The sequence below is a fragment of the Thermobia domestica genome, chromosome 2 (genome assembly GCF_964235325.1).
Source record: "Thermobia domestica chromosome 2, izTheDome1.hap1.1, whole genome shotgun sequence".
NCBI classification, from domain to species: domain Eukaryota; kingdom Metazoa; phylum Arthropoda; class Insecta; order Zygentoma; family Lepismatidae; genus Thermobia; species Thermobia domestica.
Window position 1 is genome coordinate 150,072,423 of NC_137455.1, and position 26,158 is coordinate 150,098,580.

At 35.9% G+C, this 26,158-nt stretch overlaps 1 protein-coding gene across 9 annotated transcripts in view; it reads right to left on the reverse strand.

The window, feature by feature from the left end:
• Positions 1–26,158, reverse strand: part of LOC145676199 (protein lingerer-like) — a 143,278-nt gene that overhangs the window by 58,982 nt on the left and 58,138 nt on the right. For all 9 annotated transcript variants that reach the window (XM_081747158.1, XM_081747160.1, XM_081747120.1 and 6 more), the window contains exons 11-16: positions 23,178–23,432; positions 19,341–19,850; positions 15,034–15,205; positions 7,589–7,755; positions 7,079–7,234; positions 209–331 (exon numbers count right to left, since the gene is read on the reverse strand). In XM_081747158.1, the coding sequence (XP_081603284.1) occupies positions 209–331; positions 7,079–7,234; positions 7,589–7,755; positions 15,034–15,205; positions 19,341–19,850; positions 23,178–23,432 (1,383 nt within the window). The remainder of the gene's footprint in view (positions 1–208; positions 332–7,078; positions 7,235–7,588; positions 7,756–15,033; positions 15,206–19,340; positions 19,851–23,177; positions 23,433–26,158) is intronic.

Here is a 26,158-nt window from a genome sequence, read left to right on the forward strand (position 1 = left end):
TGATATTCATACAAAATGGCAAATCACCTTACGAGACCACAGAACAAAAATCACATATGTAATACGAAATTTTCATTACTCAGATCACTATAATAACTGAGATAAAAATTAAGGTCGTTTGGGATATAAGTGACCCTACGCTAAATATTATAGATCAACTTCATTGCTAAAGTGATTACTGGGAAAACAACTTTCATGTAATACTTACGGGATAAATTGGAGTGCCATACTGAAAGCTTCCAGGCATCATTCCTCCTCCGTAAAAATACGCATATCCTGGAGGGATGGCTGTAGGATTTAGCATGGGCTGTTGATGGGTCTGGGTTGGATTCTAAAAAAACAAGCAATTAATAGTTTCTGATATTATAATTTAAAATATTAATATATTTAATACTGTAAGTGGTTACAACGAAGGAACTCCGAAACATGCATATGAAAATATATTTTATGACAACTATGAACAGAAAGAACACAAACAAACAAGATTTATCTTGTCAAGATTGTGTAAAAGAAAGAAAAATAATCGTCACGTCTAGCAATCAATCACGTCTGAAGATATGTACAGATGTCATGACGAATAATAAATATGTAGCTAGACTAAAGAGGGTTTGTATCTCAATGGAGCAACAGAAAACCGATATAACTCGCAGATCAATGCAGAATGGATTATTCTTGTGTAGCAGTGGAGAAAGCTAGGACAGAGTTTCCATGGATATCTATTTTATTAACTGGTATAATAAGACAAACGCAAATATCCGAATAGACATATATTAGCCCAAGACAAAATGAACATACAGAAAGGACTATCTATTTTAGTTCCAGCACATGTGTCTATATATATAAAGGGTGTCCCATAAGCCCATTTAGATAGGCCATCTCGGTAACTACTGAAAATACAAAATAATAATAATAATAATAATAATAATAATAATAATAATAATAATAGAGCAATGTTGTTGGGAAATATGTGTTTTCAATCTAAAATGTTGGAATTTTCGGAATTGAACCAACCGTTTGGGCTCTACCCTGGTATAACGCCCAATGGTAAAGAAAAATGCAACGTTGCCAAATTGTTGTTGGACAACAATGAAGGTAAGTGCGTGTGGTTTAAAGTATTCTGGACCAAGGAGAATAAAAGGGACGGCCACAATACAGGATATGAAGAATGATAACACGCAACGTCAATCCAAGGCAGTGAAGTTACCATCAGAAGTGGAGTTTTAAGTTGATTTTGAGTTTAACGTCCCGTTCAGCAGCGAGGCTATGAGACGTGGACCTACTGATTAACGTGGAATCGAACCCGGGTCTCCCATGCCACATTAGAAGTGGAGGGGACAGGCACGAAAAAGAAATTGAATTTATTCACGGCAAACCGGTATTAATTGCTTAGTGATGTCAACGACATGAGACAAAGAGGACAATTAAATAAAATTAGAAAGGGCTTGAATGTCAAAACTCAAAAAAACAGAGAAAAGTCAATAAATATGAGTTATCGTAATACAAGTTAAACCGGTACTGCGACCATGTGAGTGTTTTAATACAGAAGCAATACCTTTTAAGATATCAACTCTTTGCAAAGGTATTCTGCTTGGTAGTAAGATAACTTTGAACGATACATTTCCATTCTACTTATTGCGGCACTTAGATCCTGTCTCATTATTCAATTGTTGTCTCGTCTAGAAACAGAAGCGCCAGTACAGTCACATTTCCAGGCAAGTTCAAACGAGACAGATTAATTATCTCGTACCCGGCCGCTAGTGAAAGGGAAGCGTGCCTGCTAGCTACACGGCATTTTGGTAGGTCGAAACCTGCTCCGACGAGCCATACTGACTAAGGTTTCTCCTGGTTTCCCTCAGTCCCCCCGAGTGCAGGCCGGGATGGTCCCTTCTCTCAGGCCAGGATCGCTTCCTTTTCCAGTCCTAGACTCACTCAAATGGTTGATATGACCTTGGAGTAGAGGTCCTGTCTCTCCTTGTGTCATTTCCTTGAACAAATAAAGTTTTTCACAGGAAGATTTTCTTCATTTTTCACATCAATTCGGATATATGAACTCGAACAACTAAAGGCTTCTGGTTTTAACAACTTTTGCAATATACACTTTTTATCACATCCGAAAAAGTACTGAAAAGAAATGGACTGAGAGAAGTTAGTCTGAAATTTAGTAACGAAAGGTTCTTTTTCTGAAACAAGTGCTTTAAATAATTTATGTTAGATTAAATGTTTTATCTTCTTCCAACATACCTAACAGGAACTAACAGCTCGAAGAAATGAAGAATTTCTTATCCTTCCTAACATTTTGAATATACAACAGAAGACAGGGACACAATCAAGACTCGTCGAACAACACTATTGTTTTTAAAGACGGACAAAGTAACCCACAACTTATATCAAGTATTACAGGGTTACTTGGCAACGTCTTGATATTTGACAAAGGTATGCAGACACACAAAATTTACATTTGGGGCTCTATTGAAATTTAAATCATTTTTTAAAATTCAACGGTGAATGCGTCTCTTTCAAAGCAACTAGAGACCAGAAGCTGTAGAGTTCCCTAGAAACGCCTATGTAAAATAACACGTGTACATTTTTCCGGTAATCCACAATTGTACATTTATGTCTCCTTCAACGGTTGAATGAGTTCACTTCTAAGGTTTGGTGATAACTCGTAACGTAAGTGTATGCTATCTTTTACTAAGAATTCTTGTAAACTGCTTTGTTTCGTCCCCGAACTCGTACCTACTAGCATCGTAGAATCCACATTTCAGCACGCAACACCACCAGAAGCCCTTAAGTTCTGTAAAATGAGACATAAACAGGATGACACTCCAAAGTCAGAAGACGCTGGTTTACTTCCGTGATTCAGAAAGACTAACTGTTCCTAATACTGAGATAGACATGGCCATCTGCATATGGGTTTTGCCTTTCATGTGACTTGTTACCATTTGCCATCTGATGTCACTCAGCGGGAAGAAGCTCCGGCAAATGTTGCTGCGAGAATTTGTCATCTGGTACTTCCCGAATCCACGAGAACAAAAACATTATCTAACCATCAGGAAGAATTGAACGTGTTCTTGCAGTATTTGGAAATTGACAGGCTTGTTACCTGCACAGGGACACTGGATTCACCGAACATCACAACACTTCTTCACTTTCGATCCTGCCACTGCAATTCGAACAACCGCACTAGACCAGTACAAGCTGTTACTATATACACTTCCCCTTCCCTTGCTTCTCGATCGCCTTTCTATAAAACAGTCCTTCCCAATTAGTTGTCCCGAAACAAAATTACGGGGGTTCGTGGCATTATTTACATCTCATAAATTATAAAAGATATAAATAAGTCATGAATTACCTGTATGTTGTATGAAAGAAATTAAGATCGATAGTTTGTTAACATTGCCTCTCAAATTACGCAGCTACCAAAATTTAAAGGTGAAGAGTTCGCACCTAGCCTTAAAAATAAAAAGAGGGTCCGCAACTCTGAAGTGATTGGGGAACACTGCTATAGAACAATATGCTGTCGTAAATACAAGCCTGTTGTTAATGATTGCATATAATATTTTTCTTTTGTCACGTAACGCTCTCTCGACTACATTAAAATCAACTTGCATTTGATACTTCTTTTCCTTTTTGAGATCGCCAGTCTTTGTCTTTAGTCCAGGTATTTAAGCATCGGTAATTGTAAAAGAAATTAAAATGATGGACTAACACACGTAACCGATGAAACACAATCGCACCCTTAATACCCAATACTAAAGCGTATAGACTCGTTCTCAGGTTGCTATTTATTCATTTGGACTTTTATGTAATAATGTCTTTATTACTTTTTATTAACTATTGGTTTTGTACTTTGGGTATTTACAGAAATCTGTTTTCCAGCAATGAATACTATCGGGAAAGTAAACTAAATTCCCATGCCAGAAAGCAAGCAAACAGCAGCTTATTCGTGAGAAAAATAAAATATTGGCCCGGAACATTATTTACTCGGGTGAAAAAAGTCAACACTGTACAAGAAACATTTGTAAACTATACATACATGTGTAGGATTCTTCACACAATCCCCATTGAGATTCAGGGATTTGTCACGGAAAAAGATAAAAGTCACTCTGCGCTCAATCGGGGCTATATGGAGGGTGGGATAGCCGTTTCCACCCCACTTCTTCAATTTTGTGTTTTGTTTGCGCTGCTGAATAACGGCAGACGTTATCGTCAACAAGAATAGCACCAGTTGACAGACAGAAGTCCAGGTTGCTTATGCTGAATTGCGTTTTTCACTTTATCCACTGTTTCACAATATTGGTCAGCATTAATCGTTCTTCCTAGTTTCAGGAAGTCTATAAGCAGAAAGTTCTTTGTATTCCAGAAAACGGAAGAAACTCCTTCCCAACCTTCCCAGTTATTCGATCCGTCCTGAACTACTACTTCACAGGAAACTGTGCTTCCATTTCATGGATATTTTCTTCCATTCGGAAGTGTAATGATGGACAAAGGTATGATCCCTGTCACAACGCGCATGAGGAATCCAGTGCCATCTTCCTGGTATTGCCTTAAACCTTTAAGGATACAGCCGATTCTCATCTGTCGATTATTGTAATTCAGTTGATGAGAACTCATCATGCACACACTTTGCGGTACTGCAGTTATTCGTTAAAGTTGTCATGGATTGTTCCAACAGAAATGCTCAACCTTTCTACAACCTCGCGACCTTAATTCGACGGATTTCTTGAACAAGTCCATCCACCCTGGATACGTTCTCTTCGGTAGCATTCAAAGATAACCCGGCTCGAACGTCGTCAAAAATGCACATCTGCCTTCATCATACAACTTCCACCAATGTCTAACTACTTACACTATCATTACGGAATCACAAACAGCAAGAAGTTTCGTATGAATGGCACTAGGATGAAGCTATTCGTCCAATCATTCGAATAATGGCACGCACTTCTTTACACCAGCTTTCCAAGGTCGTGCATGCATCGCCCATGCTTCTGAACTTATGACGTGAGTCAGCGTTTTCAGGACAAGCATTTTCTTTCCTCACATGAGCGCATGAACTTTCACGCATGACTTGATTGTTATTCCTTGTAGACGAAAGATGGTGCTGTCAACCATGTGTTTCTTTCTGATGAGTTGCTTTGTACAATATTTTATACCACAGGGAAACATATACTGAACGTCCACAGAAGATTTAAAATTTTCGTTGGAGTCGGGAACGAAACCGATAGGTTCAATGACTATATCGTTGTTGGAAGAAACTCTACCACCTCCATGTCTACGATCTCCCATCCTACCTCAAAGAGAAAAACCACTTGCTATTCATTATTCGTTGCATTATAGAACTTCCAAGTTCCTAATACTACACCAGCCTACGTGGACTAATTTCAACATATACCAATATCGAACTTTTTCATGGTCTCAGTACGCTTGAACTAAGCATACACCAGCAATCTCCAAATTCAAGCTCACAATTTACACCTTAACAGGGTTGACAAAAACCATGGTTTTTATTGAAGAAACAAAAGTTTTTTTTTTTGGGGGGGGGGTTAACTTTTTTTTTTAAATAATTTACTCTGTATTTGTATCACATATGGACAAAAATAAGTTTGTTTCGCCTTGGTTTTATTATGCAACAACCGGGTTATGCTGGAAGGGGTCACATAAGCTTAAAGTGGAATCCAAATCACTTCTCAGCTTACATCCGAAAAAGTCCTTCATTTGAATTCGAAACCGGGATGGACTCCTGATAAAAATACGCTGTACTGATCTTTACATACTTGTTAATAAAATTGTCAAGGGTCATTTCAGAAGAACAAAAATATAAACAACTGCACAAGTGAAACCATTATACAGAATTACATATGGATAATTTCAGAGTACTGCAGAGTACAGATGAACTAATTTAGTCCAAGTTAGTTCATTACGACTTTTATTAGTCCAAGTTAAAGAAATGCGACTTAACTTGCATATCATAAGAAAAGTGAATAAAGATACGAATTATTTGAGTCCACTTTGGCTCTGATCCATTTATACATAAATAGATACCCAAGATACTTCTAATTTCAATAAATGCTTCTCGTGGGGTTTGTATGACCCCCCAAAAAAGTACGGCATTTCGATGTATTTTATCAATAGTAAACACTATTAAAACGAAACAATATTTAGAATTATTCTTTGATTGCAATTGCATAACAATAATAACAAACTATAAGAAAATCACAAAAGAAACATTCATAAACTTATATATAAAAGTTGCTTTTGTAGTATAATCTCTTTGAGTAATGAATGGGGAATTTAGGTTTGAATATATGAACAATATACGGAAGTGAAACGTGATAACCCACAAATGTGTGTTCATAAAGATTTTACGAACACTTAGACTTTTACGAACTTTTTTTTCCTTGGTTTAAACCAGCCAACCCTGCATCTTAACCATTAAAAAACATTTCAAAATATCCAGTACCTTCAAATCAAGGACATAAGCACTGCCTCTCATACGTCAACATATCAGCAATGGAACTATTCCTACAGTTACTTAAACAAGTGCCCAATCTAATTCACCTAATCCTTCTACAACAATACAGTCGCATTCCTTGATGTGGACGTCAGACTTAACAGACGTCTCAACACTGCAATTCAAGAGCTTCCACTTTCGTTACATCAAACATTCTCTACCCTATGCCTTGGCCATTGGAGCAAGCCGTATCTATTCCACCACATTGTTCCTCAAAACTACCTTAAGATCCTCTCGTCAGCACTGTCCAAACTGGATATTTCCTAAACCTTATTAACATTTCAGTCGTGCAACTTCCTGTTCTTGTCTCACTCGCACCTCTCTCTCTCTCTCTCTCTCTCTCTCTCACACATACACACATATATATATATATAATGTACACAAAAAAAAGTATGGTCGCAGTGGACAGCAACCATACACTAGGAAAGCATACAGACTATAGGAAGTTTGATTCAAAGATAACAAATTGAAGAAGTGCCTGGATCTAATAGTTTGCGAACACAGCAATTCAATATTAATGTCAGACATAAAAACATGAACGGATAAAAGTCTACTGTTTCAACGTACCTGTTGAGAAAGAGTAGAAGGTACTGGTGAAGAATTATTATCAGTCCTTGTAAACCTTCCATCTGACACTGAGTACGCTACACTAGCCAAGCTGCCGTCTCGTCCTGTTGCTAAGCTCGTAGGTGCTTGAAAACTCACATCGTAATATCCTGTAGCCTTTAAAAAAGAAAAGAAGTTATTTTGGTACGCATTTTAAAGAGTTCTTTTTGTTTCTTAACACTGAATCTGTATTTAAAAAATAATCCCGAGTTCCATTCACTTACACACAATAAAACATTTAACATCCTTTCTGAAACTGTTCATGCTTTTCTATCTCACAAGCTGATAGCTCACCGTGACATTTATATAATGCTAAAATCTCCATCTATTGGAATAGATTTTGATTTGATGACTCGAACTCTTCTTAATTTCCTTTGAACATTTAAATAACTTAAAGATGGAAGACCTCATAACTGACTAAAACTGTCTTCAATACTGAATAAACATTGAGCTACTTTTACTTGTACTAACCAAATGAGGTATCCTTTGCTGAAGAAGTTGTAATTCTTCGTAACTATATACAGCTGGTTGCTGAACTCCAGCAAAATACGGCAATCCTGCAGCCTGACTCATAATATACTGCGTTCCTAACACTGGAGGCACTCCTGGTGGCATGTTAGTAAGAACGCCAGTTTTACCTGTAAAAAATATATGCAAGCTCTAAGAAAAGTTTCTGAAATACTTTATATACTAGAGTGACCAGAAGTGTCTAAACAAATACACAAAAGAACTAGTTTAACACTAGTTTTCCGACCAAATAATTATACGAAAAGGTTATAGCCGGATAAGGAGGTAAAAAGTGCCCTTACATGGATTTGCTGTGATATTTATATCAAAGGTACCTCATATCCAAAGATAACTTTGGCCAGAAAATAAACTTCAAATTCCTTCCAATTTCGTAAGTTATTGTTGAAACTTCGAAAATCAAAAAGTGTTCATATCTTGGAAACGATTTAAGTTATGAAGATGAAACAAAATATCAATACACTTTGTTTGCAGGGCCTTACCAAAAACAAGAAGCAATGTATTTTACCCTTCCAATTTCTGGCGAAAAGCGCGTCGAAAATATTCGAATTCAAATATATTTGCTTTGAGTGACTACCTTCTGTTTTCTTATATTCGCGGTGCAACTTGGTGTAAAATGAAGAAAACCGAAGTCGGACATGTCTGAAAGATATGTAACCCGCGTCACGCCATAGATGTTTTGGCTGGTCAGAAGTCAAAGATCGTAGAGTTTGAATTTCTGACTCGTCATGAATGGTTCTACATGACAGTATAACTCTCATAATCATCTCTCTTCCAGAAACAGCGTGAGAGCGCTGCTGATTATCGAACTGTCATTTAACTACTGTTACGTTTTCGTTTAAACTGCGTACTGGCAATTCGAATAGCGTTACTGCTGTAATTCTACGGCTGGAAAGGGGACAGCAAACTTTGGATGTGTGTGCAGCTGTAATGACGTTCTTTAAAAAAAAAAAAAAAATGTAGTCTAGCCTCTTCGTGAGAAAAGCTCATAAAAATTGAAAAAGCTATTGTGGCAACGAAACTTCACAATACTGTTGACCATTTGGTACTAATCTTTGATTAAAGATATATTCGTCACAGCAAGAGGTCGAACAATGAGTATGAACGAAAATCGTATCCTGGACAAAAAATAAATAAATAAATAAAACTAACAATAAAATTAAAAAAATAAAAATAAATAAATAAAGTTGCCTCTATGTAAACATTTACTATTTGTACTGCGACTGGTTATTTTCTAGATATGCTGGAGCCATATACTGCAATTACAAATGACGCAGCAATAGTAAAATGTGTGATTCAAGATAAAAATGGGCTAGCGATTCTCATGACACAATGTGATATTTGTGTGAATCGCGGTTTTCGGGATACAACTTAATATTTGTAAGAAAAAAATTATAGTTCTAATGCCTATAGTGAAAGATAAGCGCAGACACTTGACTCCGACTGAGCCGAACTTCTCCCATTATGTTACAAAAATTCACTACGTTGTTGGGGCCGTTCATTTTTGGGCAAGTATTGTCTTCTACGTCACCACCTGGACAAGATGCTTCCTTAAGTTGGACTGTTATGAGGGATACTTTCTTTTTTTTTAACATAATACTTTTGATAATCATCTTAATTCTGACGATGGCCTCGACGAGGAAGTTTAACAAATGGAACGACAGCACATCGCAGAGAACACATTAGGATTAGAAGTAGAAGAACACGATTGGGACAGACGTACACGCTCTTTCGCAAAGGTCACATCTGCGGACATCTTGGACTTCCCTGAGTTGACAGAAAGAGACCTAAAAGTTCTTTTTACTACAGGTTCCTATCAGTTCTCAGGCAGTTTCCTACCCGGCTGAAATGAACGAGAGCTCCTTTCTCGGCTAAGCGGTTAGTGTACGCGCCTTTGGCTTCGGAGACCCGGGTTCGATTCCATGTGATTCGGATTTCACGTTAATCAGTAGGTCCACGTCTCGTATGGCCTCACTGCTGAATGGGTTGTTAAATTCAAATCAACTCAATCATGCAATGATGAATGAAGATAACAGCATCAATCTCCATTTCCTGAAAGAAAATACCCATACCGTTAAATTCGAAGTACGATCTCTACATATTAGTAGGAAGACATACAGGTGTTATATTTTGTTCCAAATACAACAGAATATTCGGATCTATAGCCGTATTACTGTGAATGTGCACATGGGAATCGAACAGTTTGATTTTGTCCATAAGTCGCTGCAAACACTTATTACCTTTCACGTGCTAGATAATTTGCTAAGATTGTTCGGCCTACAGAGATTTTACGCAAATTGTGAGTTGTCAGTCTTGTCACTCCAGCAATAAACGTACATAATGATGAAGATTGAATGTTCCAAATCCCGTGTCCTTCATTTTCCTTGTAGTGTTTCCTTCTAATACAGGAAAGACATTGCAAAATCATTTTGAATATTTTTGTATTATCATCTTGTGCATTACAATATGTCGCACATTATATAGAGGGAAAATCAAAAACGTTGTTTTATGTAAATCACGATTTAACATATTGGTATCCTACTAAAGCAGACTGAAACTCAATGGTACTAGTGCTCTCATGCTGTTTCTGGAAGAAGTACGACTATGAGAGTTATATTCCCACATAGAACAATTTATGACAAATTAAAACAAAACTCAACCATCTTTGACTTCTGACAGTATTTGTACCGGCCAAAGCATTTATGGCGTAACGCGGGTTACAAATCTTTCAGGCGTGTCCGATTGGTTTTCCTCATTTTACACCAAGTTGCATCGCGAATATCAAACCATGGTCGAAATATATTATAGGTGGGTTGTTGATACTTCTATGGTGGAAAACAAGGAAGGTGGTCAAACAAACCAAAAATATTTGAATTCGACTATTTTCGACGTGCTTTTCGCCAGAAATTTGAAGGGCGAAATACCCTGCTTCTTGTTTTTGGTAAGGACCTTCAAGCAAAAGTATACTGATATTTTGTTTTATCTTTGTAACTTGTCGTTTCCGAGATATAAACACTTTTTGATTTTCGAATTTTCAACAATAACTTCGAAATTCGAAGGAATTTGAAGTTTATTTTCTGGCCAAAGTTATCTTTGGATATGAGGTACCTTTGGTATAAATACTACAGCAATTCGTGTAAGGGCATTTTTCACAGTCTTATCCGGCTATATCCTTTACTGACTCTGCAAACCTTTTCCAACTTATTTCCTGTTTGCGTTCTATCATTTATCAATCCGTTTGCAGATGTCATTAGTTTACAGTTCAGATTTGTCGACATTACAGATAATAGTTTAAACAATCGGGTATTTTAAGTTTATATTAGTTTAGGTATTTGGCAATCTGCAAAAGGAAAAAAAAAATCCCATGTGAAGGGAGGAAACGTTATTTTACAATTTCCAGTTTTTATTTTACACTGGCTGGCCAACAGCTTAAGATGAAAGAACTTTAACACACGTCATTTGTAATGCACGTATGAAGATATATACCCACTCTTCACACAACACCATACAACTTAAGAATTCGAGTTATAGAAATAAATGAAACACGCACATCTGTTAATATTTGAAAACTAACAATACAGCAGTAGCTTAATTATTCTCAATTCCCTACAACGACACGCGTCCTTCAGCCTTATTACTTTTCATCTTTGTAGAAATCATAAAACTACATGTGGAATGATGACTCTTGAGGAGAAAATCAAACCAAAGTTTTCCAATGCAAAAATGGTTCTGCTAAAATAAACACAAGTTGTAATTTTCGAGATCATGGTCGGGACGTTTCAATGCGCTGAAGTGCAGAAACTGGTACTTCTTGCTAGTGCGAGGAGCCAAAGAGATTCTGAGTACAATCTTAATTCAGAAAGCGCTGAAACTTCAATCAGATCTCGAAAACTACAAGTATGAGCTACAGTAATTACATCTAAACCATTTTCTACAGGAACATGTGGTTGAAAACACGTAGCAGACTAACTATTAGATCACGAGCTCTGCTCCTGAACCCAATCTACAGAGTGGACCATTTACCTTGAAACGCCCTATAACTTTCAAACCAATGGATAGAAAACAAATTCTGCACGATGAAAATATACGCAGGGGGATATTGATGTATTATGCAATGTCACCGGGTTAATAGTGTTGCCAACTCAAATTAAAGTTGTACTTTTTTTTTAATGGCAGAACGTCAAATTATTGCATATTTTAACTCTACGTGTTAAATGAAAACATATAATTCCACACTAATTTTTCAGGTGTTACAGACTAAGACTATTACAATATCAAAGTATCTATACACTCTGGAGGTTTCTATAAGAGTAATAACGCAAGTGAAACGGGCGATGTCTTGGTATAATGTATTTCGAATAAACTGGAAAAAAAGTCAGAGGAATTGTAGTTTTGAATATTTTCAAAGGCCTTTATTTTGGAAAAAAGTGCTTAGGTAAGTACCACATCTGAATATACAAATAGTTTCCAATAGGCATAATCAATAATAACGTTTACAGCAATTTGATACCTCAAACCATTCTAGAAATATGAAAAATATGGACAGAGATTGATATACTGCTTACAATGGTGTTTGTGGTTTAAAATGATTATTGATTTCTTTTGTTTCTATAACATTACAGCAATAGTTTTTGTAGTTGTAATTACAAGTTATCGCAATTACATAAGCAGTGTTGCAAATTTTTACAATATTTGTATCTTCTCAGGAACCCTTTGATATATCAAATTGCTGTAAACAGCACTCGTTTATGGAAAACTGTGCATGTGCTTGGTTATGATTCTTAAGTAAGCACTTTTTGTAAATGGAACCTTTTGAAAAAGTCAATTTTTCACTTTCTTGAAATTCTGTTTCTATTTATTAGAAATTTAGTCATATTATTACTATTCAACAATAAAATACTTTTAATCTCCATTACCACTTGGGTTATTACTGTTGTTGAGGTCTTCTGAATTTCTTTGTGAAACGATGTTAGGGTAAATCCATTTCAAATCACCCAGGCAATGTTGCCAACATTTTTTTTTTATTTGGCTGATTTTTTTTATCATTAATTCCCTACAGGTAGTCACAAAACAGAAAAAAAAATATATGCCGTAGTTTTTTTTCTGGCAGCCATTTTTAAAATGGCAGTTGGGCAAACTTTAATAAAAAACGTGGTTTCCGGAAAGTTTAATTGCCAAGCTATTTTTAAAGATGTCAGAATAATTAAAAAACTAGCGTGTTTAACATTAAATTGAACTTCAGGTATAGATTATTTTAATTTTTCTATCATGCAAGAAAGTCGGTCAAACTCTTTACTATAAAAACTCGGAAAAAATGTATCGTTAATTTTGAAGACCATTAATTTTGTGAAGAAAGGAGACTCACTTTTAATGTCAATTTTCTCAGGTCAATATCTAAAAAAAGACTGAATGAAAACAACTGAAAATTTTACAGCATGTTCTTCATACAAAGGAATATCTCACAAAAAATTATGACTGAGACTCAACTACATTTAGAGTAATACAGCAGTGAATTTCAGTAAGAACGCTACCCTTCTGCACGCTCGTACAGTGCCAAGGTAGCAAACTAGGACTTGAAATTGTTACTTCTGAAATTGGTCGAAATGATATTTAATACGGACAATAAATGATCAAATATTTCTACTTTTAAATAACAATGGGCAGAGCTAACAATAAATGAGATTTCTAATTCTTTAAATGTAACTTACCGATACATTTTACTGTACTACACTTGGTACAGTGTACACACAATAATGTTTCTCTATGTATTTATGTTTAAAACTTTAGCTTCTTGCCAGCTGCAATTTTCATTAGAGAGTTAAACACGATGCTTCATTGCATAGTTTATCAATATGTTGTGTGTTCTTCCAGACAGTCTTGAGAGTTCGAATGGAGTCATTTTTCGTACTTTCCTTTGCAGACGCCCAAGCAGTATCATTTTTGGAAAGTTGAAAGGCAGTTCTTGGTCCAGAAGGGTGAAAGAAATGCACCAAAACATCAATTGTTTCTTCACTTATGTCTCCAGTTTTTCAAGCCACCACTTATCATCAACTGTCACCTATTGTTAGCACTGCCCATTGTTATTTAAAAGTAGAAATATTTGATAATTTATTGTCTGTAATGATTTAAACATCATTCGACCAATGTCAATTGTAATAATTTCACGCTCTAGTTTGCTGCCTTGGCACTGCACAAACTTGTAGAAGGGTAGCGTTTTTAATAAAATTACTTCTCTATTACTCTAAATGTAGTTGAGTCTCAGTCATATTTTTTTGTAAGATATTCCGATTTGTATATAAAGAACACTGTAAAATTTTCAGTTGTTTTCATTACATATTGAAATGTCCCTCTTTACATATTGACCTTAGTAAATTGACATTAAAAGACTTTCGGCCATTTTGGGAAAGTTCTAGAAAAAATAGGAATGCATTCTCAGGACTAAAACTTATACCTCAGGTAGTTATGTAAGTATTCAACACAGAAATAGCATATCATTAGTGAGTCTCCTTTCCCTCACAAAATTAATGGTCTTCAAAATTAACGATACATTTTTTCCGAGTTTTTATAGTAAAGAGTTTGACTGACTTTCTTGCATGATAGAAAAATTAAAATAATGTATATCTGAAGTTCATTTCATGCTGAACACGCTGGTTTTTTAATTATTCTGATACCTTTCAAAATAGCTTGGCAAGCCGTTTTAAAAATGTCTGCCAGTATATATGTTTTTTCAAACAGTGTTTTGTGACTATCTATCTACAAGAAACTCATAAGAAAATCAGGAAAATAAAAAAAACGTCAAGCAACAATTTTAAAATTGGGTGATTTGAAATGGATTGACTCGTTAGTGATCCCGCTGGGTCCTTAATTTGTAGCACAATAATAAAGAGTGGTATTGGAAGTTTTCATTTAACTTGCAGTTTTAAAATACATAACAATCTAACATAATGCCTTTAAAAAAATAAAAAAAAAAAAAAAAAAAAAAACTACGTTGGGTCGGAAACATTGTTAACTGGAGGTATTACACTATGTCGGACAATATCCCCCTACCTGGTGGATAAACACTGTTTGCGTGGGCTTTCTTGGGATTCTCCAGTTTCCTCCCACTTTCTTCATTCCACGATTTCGTTCATCATTGTCAGTCTCACTGGATAATCGTGAGGCATTAAACTAGGAATTTCATTTCATTTTCATTTCAATATCTCCCCAGGCGATATTTTAATTCTACAAAATTTCAACGTTTTTGTTCAATTAGTTTAAAAGTTCCATGTATATTCATTTTACCGAATTGGACCTAACACATTTGTATTAGAACAATTTACAATATAACGTTCCAATTATTACTAAATAACAACTTAATAACACACGAAGATTTCATCCATATATCAACTTACTCGTCGAACTAGTTACTTTGGTATACGTTGCAGTCGTGGAATTAACAGATGGTGTTGTACTAGAAAGGCCTAACGCTGGAGATACATTAACATTTGTAGAGAGAGTACTTGTAGCAGTCGTGGGAATTGCATTACTTAGGCTTGAGCTCGCTGTTGCCGTTGTTGATTCATACTGAAACGAAAAAAAGAATTTCCTTTCGTACAATAGCACAAATGAATGAATTACTTAGTAAAATAAATATCAGATTATACACAAAATATTTAAATCAAGAAGCTGTTCAATAAACTTTCCAATATTTTAAAAGTAATAAAAACTATTAGCTTTAAGTTACAAAAGAAATTACATTAAATTTGTAAGGTTTCGATATTGCTATGCGGTGAGTATCCGTTCGTCTTGGCTGATGTTTAGAAATTTCATTCAACTTCGAGCGGTGACAAATACACTAAGAATATGTAGCGCTAGTAAGTATCACAAGTATCCAAACTGGAGGTTTCTGTAAGAGTAATAACGCAAGTGAAACGGACGAGGTCATGATATAATGTATTTCGATTAAATAGTAAAAAAGTCAGAAGGTATTGTAGTTTTGAATACTTTCAAAGGCCTTTATTTTGAAGAAAGAAAAAAAATGCTTACGTAAGTACCACATCAAAATACACAAATGGTCTTTAAGTAGTATACTTACGAAAGAATGTAAGTACACTACAAAACACTCAAGCACCGACAAAAACGGATAGACACATTTAAAGTGAATCCATCAATTCTACTGTATTTTATCTAATGCAGAGTTAACTACTACTGTATTATTATTTAAATTTTTTAAACATGGAGTAACTACATAAAAATTCTGAATAGTCATTCCAAATGAAACTAGTGACTTAAATAAAATTTGATCTCATTCTCTAGATTTTTGTGATTTTTGGTATATTTTGTAATCCACCGGCGACTGGAAATGAGTAATATGGTCCAGTAAGATCTCTTTCACCTTATTTTCCAGTAAGTCGCGTTTATATTGAGCAGATAACCAAAGAAGCTTATGCTTTGAACGGTCTACTCCATAGCGTGGAACAAGGTCGCAACTGTGAAGCTATCGATCACAACTTCCTGTTATTTTGCCAACCACAGAATAAATTATTATATCGATATTTTAGATGACTACGTGAATCCATAGTCAATATACGAACTTTTTTTTCGATCAATGACTTTTTTAAGATTACAATGCACAAATTCATACTGCTGGAGATCTTCTGGAATAGTTTTGTGAACATCGGGATGAGCTACATCTCTGTCCCAAACAATCCTTGTATCTCCGTATTATAGAACACAAGAGTTTGATCCAATAAAAATCTTTTTGGTCACTTAACCATTTTTAATTTTCTATATACAATGTTTCTATATATAATACCATATACACAAAATAATACCATATCGGCAGCACAAAACTGTTTTTAAAAAAATTTTAATCCCAGTCAGCTTAAGCAGCAGTTGTTTTTGTTGAGCACCACGTGCCATTAGTAGCTTTACAGATGTCGACGTAGACTTGTATATTTCAGGGCTGGATTATTCAAAAACATTGCGAACGTCATTTTCTTCAGAACTTTGTTCTTTAATTACATTTCTTAGCACGAGAAATTTTAACTGGACTCAAATGCATGAAAATTACCCCCTAAGTTCAGTATCGAAATTTAACAAATGCTACTTTTTAGAGTTGAAGTTTGCAATGGAGAGATGAAATATTAAAGTTTATTTTTTTATATAATTACATATGGTACTATACTCACCACAGCTAGAGTAACAACACTGGTAAGTGCTTCCTACAAATTTTATCTTAAAGATTTGAAGATTTGTACTTTTTGCAAAGTTTTAAGTATAATATCGCTAATAGGACATGGAACAAACTTTTAAGAAAAACAGAATATACATCTATACTAAAAATTTTTTTATGTTTATGTTTGACTGAACAAAATTATGAATTTTCAAAAATTGCACGGAAAACGCATGTTCACGCTATCAATCATCTGACTGAACTAAAACTTTACCAATGTGAATCATAGATCATATTCTTTTAACTTATTATTTTAACTTCAATGCTGAAAATTAAACTGATAAGCAATCACAAATTTAAAAGGAAAAATTAAAAGGAGCATTGGCCATGAACGCAAACACTTACCGCAAGCTAGAAAGAATTAATTAGACTTAGCTATTTTGTGGTTTTGCAATAATAGAGGGAAAAAAACTGATTTAACACTTGAAGGTTTGAACTGTGTCCATTCACTTTAAGGAGCCAAATCATTTCCGTAGGAAGATTTTTTATTATGTTATTTTCCGCTTTGTCTGTTCTTTTGTGTATAAAAATCTGTTTACATTAAAATTATATTCTTATTTTGCCGTTAGAGAAATATCACTGTTCGAACTCCAGATATTTAGTTAGGTGCAAATCACTGTTCCCTGACGATTGTGATAAAAATACTTTTTATATATTAAACTATTTTACATACGTACAAAATTTTTTTTTTTTAAGTCCTCCATTATGCAGTTCCAACTTTGATTCAAAGTTTTGGATTTTTATTTATGGAAGTTATAGGGCACATATCATACGAAAGGATGCTTAACTTGTGCCTTTATGTTTATTTCTTTAATTGAATTTTTCCTTCCTCTCTGAGAAAATGATACTGACAGCGTTCCTAGAGACGGAATACGAAGGCACACGGTAAGTCACTTTTATTAAAGTTATGGATTCTTGATCCTAATGAAAAAAGATTCAAATACATTCCTTAATGTTGTTGGAGCACGAGTATAGATGTCAACTCCACTGAAGTCGTGTCCCAATACATGTAAATGCATTGAAAAAACTTGACTAGGAAGGGGGAACAGGTTCTCTCCTCTTGGTGTCCCTGATGTGAACCTTCACCTTTCTCAAAATGTTTATTATTATTATTATTATTATTATTATATAGACCTCAATGCACGAACAACAATAATTTCCTAATAATGATGGTCTATCTTTGTAATAGCTTTTATATTCCAAAGAACTATTACAAAGATAAATTATCATTACCCGGAATTTACTCCGTCTATATAGGAATGACAAACAATCATCTTGACGAGAGTGAAGGAACAGAAAAAGAGAACACGATATGGACAGAATTAATGTGCCACATTCATGCTCCAAAATCACTGAAAAGAATGCATTTTAACCTCCTTTGTTAGGACCAAGAATCCGCAACTTCATCTAAACAGCGGAAATTTACATCACAGATGGAACTGTATAATCAAAAATTAAATAAAAGACTAACCTAGAGCAAGTTATTCTTCATTTTGAACATATGTAAAATAATGCTTTTATTTCGCGTATATACATTGAAAAAAAAAAAAAAAAAAAAAACACTATCTTTAACACTGACTTGCACACAATTAAAATATCTTGGGTTTGCATAATGAGATTTCTAACAGAAATAAAAGAATTTCAATTATGCACAAACAAGATTTTTGTCCATAAAAGAACAGACAAAATGAAACTATTCTTAAGTTACGAACTTGCATACAATGAGAGTGAGAAATGAGTGTTTTATAACAAGACAAATTTTCCTACGGAGATAAGCCAACTCCTTGGAAATGAATGGATACAGTTCAAACCTTCAAGTGTTAAATCAGTTTTAATGTTTTCTAAATTTTCGTTTATATACATATGTATTATTTTATTTTTTTTATTAACGACCAAAACAATGTCTAATTAATTCCTTTTAGTTTACGGTAGGAGTGTTCGTGCCCAAAGCCCGAACTTCAGATGATTATAGATTTGTAACAAAAATGCAAATAGGATGCAAGGTGAGCTTTTTTCTATGCATCCTTGAGCATCTATCAGTAATAATAGGATGTTTTCATCTTAAATATCACCAGGATAAATTGAAATAATAAGCAACTGAAGATATAATAAGTTTTTCACAAATTCCTATAGCCAAACGAATATGTGTAAATTATTCCCGTAATAATTCCCGTGTGTGTATATGATCATAGTTAAAAAAATATCTGATATGAAGACAGGAATAGCTCTTTAAATAGTCCACAAAGAATGTTTAGAAATTACATAAAGCAAATATCTTATTAATGAATTAAATTTTAAAGTTGCAAACTTGATATCTTCAATTGCTGCTTGATATCTGCAATAGTCGTAATACTAATAATAAAGATTAGGGCAAGCACTGAACAATGGAAGATAGTTCAGTTTTTGTTTTTATACAATAGGTAAGTTTCTATGGCAATCTACACATCAAATTTTTGAATATTCACAAGACATGACTACACTAACCTGTGATTCTTTTACTGAGGCATTCAATGACGCGCTATGTTTGGAATTACTATTACTTGATCCATGTAACGTAGCATGACTCTGGGATGTTGTAACCGTGTTGTTGCCATATGTGTTCTGATACTGGCTGGTACCCGTTGAAGCAGCGTAGCCACTGTTTGCGGACTGATTCAAAGACGAACTAGCAAATCCCGACTGATTGTTGTTCTGATACGTAGCCGCAGATTGTGTTGAAGAGCTTGGAAATGAGTTTCCAGATTGACTGATCGATGGAAACGATGTCCCGGTCTGAAATGAACCTGTTTGCCCTGATGCCTGATATGAAGCAGCTGATGCCTGGCTAGTTGTATAGGAACTTCCTGTTTGGCTACTGGGATACGTAGTCGGTGCAGCTGCTTGGTTGGAAGAGAACGAATTACTAGGCTGGTTATTGTAGTTTGATCCCGACTGGCTAGAAGGATAACTACTTTGCGACTGACCTGATGGATACGGTGTTGATGAGGCTTGTACCTGTAAGGTAAATAGAAACTTACATTATATGACCAAAATATTTACCGAACGAAACGCTACTAATTTTGGACTATGATCAGAATTACGTCCCTTTGTATCGTCAAACATATCAGACAAGTGTAAATATTCATCATTTCAGATACTTTTTAACACCTAATAATTTTTATGAACATCAAGTAACTATATTAACATAAGAACACTAACTCAGCAGATCTACACAAATATTCTTGTATTACAAAGAAGTCAAAAGGTTACAAATCAAAAATATTCGTATGGTATATTTCTGTAATAGTTCATTAGAAGCAATGTGATAACATACAGGAAAAGAAACCTGGATTACTTATCAGATGCACATGCCGGTTCATGCTTCCCAGACAATTACAACTGAGCGCAAATGATTTGGCTGCGGTACTAGTCTTAACCGTGTTAGATATCTCAGCATCACTGATCAACCAATGGCCCTTCACTGTTCTTCTCAGTGGCTCCAAATAGCAATAGTCACAGGACAACAGGTTGGAGCTATAGCTAGGTATGATAGATGGTTTTAAACCACCCAGTGTGAAGGCTGTAGCACATCTTGACGTAATCTTTACCCTAGTCACATCGTCTCAACTCTACACCTACTAGGCACGTGCTTTATACCACAATAATTGACTCTAGACATGCTTAGACGAAATCACTGCATTTTGCTACCACACACTATACAGTAACACAGTTTGCAGCTATCAGCTGTTTCTTGATGTCACCTAGAGGCGCAAATACATGCTACTATAGTATCATATCAAACTAGTGCGTATAAAGTCTAATTTTAATTTTTGCAACACTCATGTAACATTTTATGTCCTTCCAGGTCTTCTGACTTTCATTTCTTTCATTTGCCAGAAATAAAAGAAAGAAAAAAAAGGAAACCTTGATTTCAGTGTTAATCAATCATATTTGCAATTTTCTTGCAATTTTTTCCATTTGGGTATTTACCCCCTTCCCCCCCCCCCCCTTTTGGTATGTTGACAGCTTAAACCTTACCAGCGGAGAGTGGAATATGTTGTTCCGAGAGCTTCACTGGTTTCGTCAATTTGAAATTAGTGGTAACTCATTTAACAATGATTTACGTATCTGCTTATCTTTCGCCACGTTTGCTTCTAGTTAAGTCACTACCATAATGAAAGAAAAATAATATTCTCACAAAAAGTACTGAAATTTACTGAGATTAAATTTAGTAATACTATCACTTTAATCAGATTCGTAACTATGCATTGTAAGAAAAAAATCAACAAGCCTTGATAATGGTAAACACGTACTTTCTATACACATCTCACAGTGTTCAACTAGAAAGCATCAAGATCGTATAACTATGCTTTTCTGTCAAATGCTCGAGTTGATTGGTTCAACCATTTCATCCTTGCAATAAACATCTTGCAAAGGAGTTTATTCATGCAAGACTGTTCCTAATCCCATTCAAATGCAGTCGATTGGTTACTCTAAGTTCAACTAGCCGAAGGAGTTTCCAATTCGGAAATGAAATACAGTTATGCAATATAATTCAATACTTTAAATGTAAATTATTTTATTAATCCTTGAAGAATTACGCCAAATTTGTTATTTAAGATGAGAAGTGAAACGAGAAAATTTACATATTTCAGCTCCACCAAGCGATTGGATACGTAAGTAAATAAACTTCACGTTGTTCCAATACCAATTTTCACAGAAGCTGCAAAGAAGAGCTGATGAAGCAAAGTTGAAATTTGCGACTTCCCTGTCATAATTTACCAACCGCAATCCCAAACAAACCTGACTACGAATCCTTAAATAAAATGTCCGCGACGTTTTATAAAAAATTAACGTAACATTAAAGGTGATCCTCTTCAACATACTCCTTCCCTCCCTTCTCTATATATGTTTGCATTTGAAGTTTCCATTGTTGAAAGTAGTTTTGGATCTTCTAGTGTCACCATCTTGAGTACACCTGCCGTTTTCTGGTTCACCTCTTCTAGTCTAGTTCCCTTGAGGACGGATTTTACTCTTAAAAAAAAAAAGAAGAAGAAGAAGAAGAAGAAACCGCACGGCGCCAAGTCGGACGTATAAGGTGGGCGTTCCAACACTGTAATCATTTTAGATGCCAGAAACTCCTGAACGGTCATAGCAGTATGCGAAGGAGCATTGTCATGATGCAGAATCTATTCGCTGTTCTTCCATATGACATGCCTTTTCTTTCTCATTCGTTCTCACAGCTTCAACAAAACCTCCTCATAATACTGTTTATTCACCGCCTGACTTGATGATATCCATTAAATCATGAGCAGGCCATTGATATCAAAGAACATAATGAGCACGATCTTCACTTGCGATTTCCTCTTGCGTGCCGCCTTTTGCATTTGCGATGTCGAAGGAGTTTTCCAATGCATGGATTGCCTTTTCCATTCGGGATCATACTGAAAGATTCACACGTTTCGCCACTAGTCCGATTCTGCTTCCAGACGTTCCACTGTCATTGCACAGTACTTGTGGAAGCCCTTCTGCCCCTGCGTGAGGTTTTTTGGTACCACCTTAGCGCAACCATGTCTGTTATCATTCGAATGCTGACCCTGTGATCTTTCTGGACTATATCAGTCAGTTTTGCCACGGTTTCCTATGTTGTTGCTATGACAGGACATCTCGGTCTTCCATCATCATCAACGTTCTCGCGTCCCTCACTGAAGCGTTTGTGCTACTCAAAATACTCGTATACGTGACATCGTATTATCCAATACACATCCTGCAACAGTTTCACACACTCACTCGATGATTCAATTTCTCACGAATTTCAAGTTAATGCGCTGCTCAATTTTTCTAATTTGTCATTCTTCCGACAACACGATTGCACACCTCTCTCTTCAATCACTACTCACAGACTAAACCCGACTGGGAGCGCCAACTCATGTATATTATTCTCTTCTCGAAAGTTCAAGGTCGTTCTGTGCGCATGCGCTCTCCACTACTCCACGTAATTACAAATAGGGTTGCCAGTCCTGTTATTTTTTAGCCAAGCGCAGTATATTATATAATTTCACTTAAGGCCACTCCCATTTGTATGTCATCTCAACAGTGAAGGAGCTGACTTCAATTAACATTAGCTGTGTCAACTGAAATTGAGTTAGCGTCTCTGACGAATATTTGGCCTCTTTGCACCTTCTACAGTGTATTTTATACTTTTACACTTTTCAATCATTCACGTCCATGTATATTCAATATTTAAACGTATTATTTTATTACTAATTATTAAGCACAGCAAAAATTTATTATATCTAGATATACGAACTTTCTGAAATGAACATTGAAAAAACTGATTACCTGACTTGCTGTATAATTTGAAGAGGCCGAATAACTTGAAGAAGGTTGGTACACTGCACTACTAGACTTCTGATTTTGATATGGAGGCTGATAAGTGCCCGTACTAGTTGCAGCGAAGGACAGCGAAGAGTCGCTTTTTCCGATTTCAAGCCCTGAGGAAGATGAACTTGTCCCTCTTTGTTGAGAAAATGACTGATTTGATTTGTGCTCTGCACTTTGCGATGATGGGAATGTAATTGTTTCAGGTCCTGGGAGCTGGGAAACAAATAAACCACAATAATTATTTTTTTAAAAACATTAAAGGAAATAATACAAATATATCTGCAATTTCTCTCTCCTGTTTTTTAAGTTCACGTAGCAATTAAATATTATAAGTTATATTCAGAAATTGTACAACCAGCCTGATTTGACTAACAAAACTGCATTCTAATCAATTTACTAGAAATGAATATTTTAATCACTCTCAAAGATGTAAAGTTTCCTGAGCTTGTCTTCAGTTCCAAACTCGTACAGTACAGTACAGTACCATGTGAAGGAGGAAGAAAGAAAGAAAAAAACAACTGTAAATTATGTTTTATCAAAAATACCTTTTCTTTACTTTCGAGCGACGAATTCGAGATTTCATCGTATTTACACGTTGTATGCGCCCTACATACAAAAAAGGTTTTTCGGTAACTGTCTGTTTGTTCTGATGTAATTGTATTTATTCACTCTCCTCGAGGCCATACCGTTCAACGTATCTGCACCAAATTCTAAACTTAAGGTTTTTATAAAATTCCTTAGAGGTAATTTTCGAATTTTACTCCTAACTTACTTTATAGCCTACTATGGAACATGGAGGTTGAATGACGTATTCACCAAAGATCTCCATTGACTTCTGTCCTTAGCGGGGTAGGCTGGTTGAAACCAAGGTGGTTTAAACCAGCTGGTTAAAAAAAATGCTTTAAATCGTGTGAACTTCATGGTAACGTTTCCACAAATCAAACCATCCGCATCACGTTTATCTACTTTTCACCTTTTAATCAAGGGGTCCCGTGTTCAATTCTCGGTCGAACCACAACCCATCTTTCAAGTGTAAACCAAGTAACGATTCGAGGTGTCCCTTTGAGCGAAAGTCTTCTCCGTGATAACCTTCGTTCATAAGGATGTTAAGTCTAAACATACGAAACGAAACCAAATTATATATATTTCTACTTGCCTGAATGCCTGTTGTTTTATAAAGAAGCCAAGGTTGCTAAAATATATTGACAGAAATTGACAAAATTTATCAACTTCCTACGTAGCTTCCAACATCAGCTTGGATTTGACTTTGTTCTAATTTTATTCAATGATATCTACATACCAAATTTGTAATTTAATACCTCAGTTTTAGCGTAGTGATTATACGTTGACCTTAAAATTTTACATACAAATAGATTTAAAGTAATAACAGGATTTCTCGGGTGGGAGTTTCCCGATTTATATATACAGGGGCTGGACAAAAAAATCTAAAAACACTTCATACAGGACACGTAAGTTTGGCCCTCCACTGTACAACACGTGTTGCGGTTGCCGATCGTTTTTTGTTTTCAATGTGTCATGTGGATCTTCCTCTTCCGTCAGCAGTAACCAGTTCACATGTGAGTGTCGTGGTGTGGAAGTGGTGCGGTAAAATGGGCGACCTGACAGACTTCCAAAGAGGCATGATCGTTGGTGCCAGTCTGGTTGGAGTTTGTGGCAACAGAGGCCAACATTGTTGGGGTATCGAAAGGCACTGTGTCCAATGTCACGAGGGCATACACAACTCATGGGCAAACGACGTCTGCAAAAGCACAACAGTGCTCAAAAGACAAATCTATCAGACAGGGACCGGAGGGCATTAAAACAGATTGTAGCAGCTAAAAAGAAGACCACTGCAAGGAAAATTACGTCTGAACTCAATTTCGGCCTAGAGAACCCGGTTTCATCGAAAATAGTGCGACGGGAACTTTATAAAATGAAAATTCATGGCAGGCCCGCTATTGCCAAACCCCTGGTCACAGCAGTAAATGCGAAGAGGCGTATCCAGTGGTGCAAGGACCACAAGGCGTGGACCCATGAGCAGTGGAAACACGTAATGTGGTCCTATGAATCGACCTTCACCTTGTTTCCAACAACCGGTCGTGTTTACGTATGGAGAACACCGTCGCAGGCCTATGATACAGACTGCTCCCAACTATAAAGCATAGGGGTAGTTCTGTTACAGTATGGGCAGTGATATCATGGTTTTCTGCAGGTCCCATCATAGCCCTGCATGGAATTATGAATGCTAAGGCGTATGAGGCTTTTTTGGGCGCGAAGGTTCTACCCATGGCCCAAATATTGTTCCCTGATGGTGATGGCATCTACCAAGATGATTTGGCACCCTGTCACTTTGCAAAAACGGTGAAATCATGGTTTGAGGAGCATGACCAGGAGCTATCACACCTACCCTGGGTCCCACAATCACCCGATCTGAACATCATTGAGCCATTGTGGTTTGAGTTAGAAAGTCGTGTTCGGTCTCATTACCCTCCACCAGCATCCCTTACGGAACTGGAGCATGTTTTGGAGAAACAATGATACAAAATTCCACACACCATGATGCAGGAGTTGTATACGTCCTATCCACGTCGGTCCAAGCTGTTTTGGCCGCAAAAGGAGGCCCCACACCATATTAGGTATGATTTTCACTTTTGCAAACGTTTTAGATTTTTTTGTCCAACCCCTGTAATTCTGTATAATGTTTTTACTTGTGTAACTGTCTATCTTTTTGTCCTTCTGAAATGACTTGACAATTATATTAACAAGTAGGCCTGTGTAAAGATCAGTACAACGTATTTTTAAGAGAAGTCCTTCGTGAGTAAGTCGCAATCGCATTTGTGACCAATTAGTCCCGGTTTCGTGTCCAAATGGACAATTTCTCTTGGATGTAAGCCGAGCAGCTGTTTGGATTCCGCTTTAAGCTTATGTGACCCCTTAAA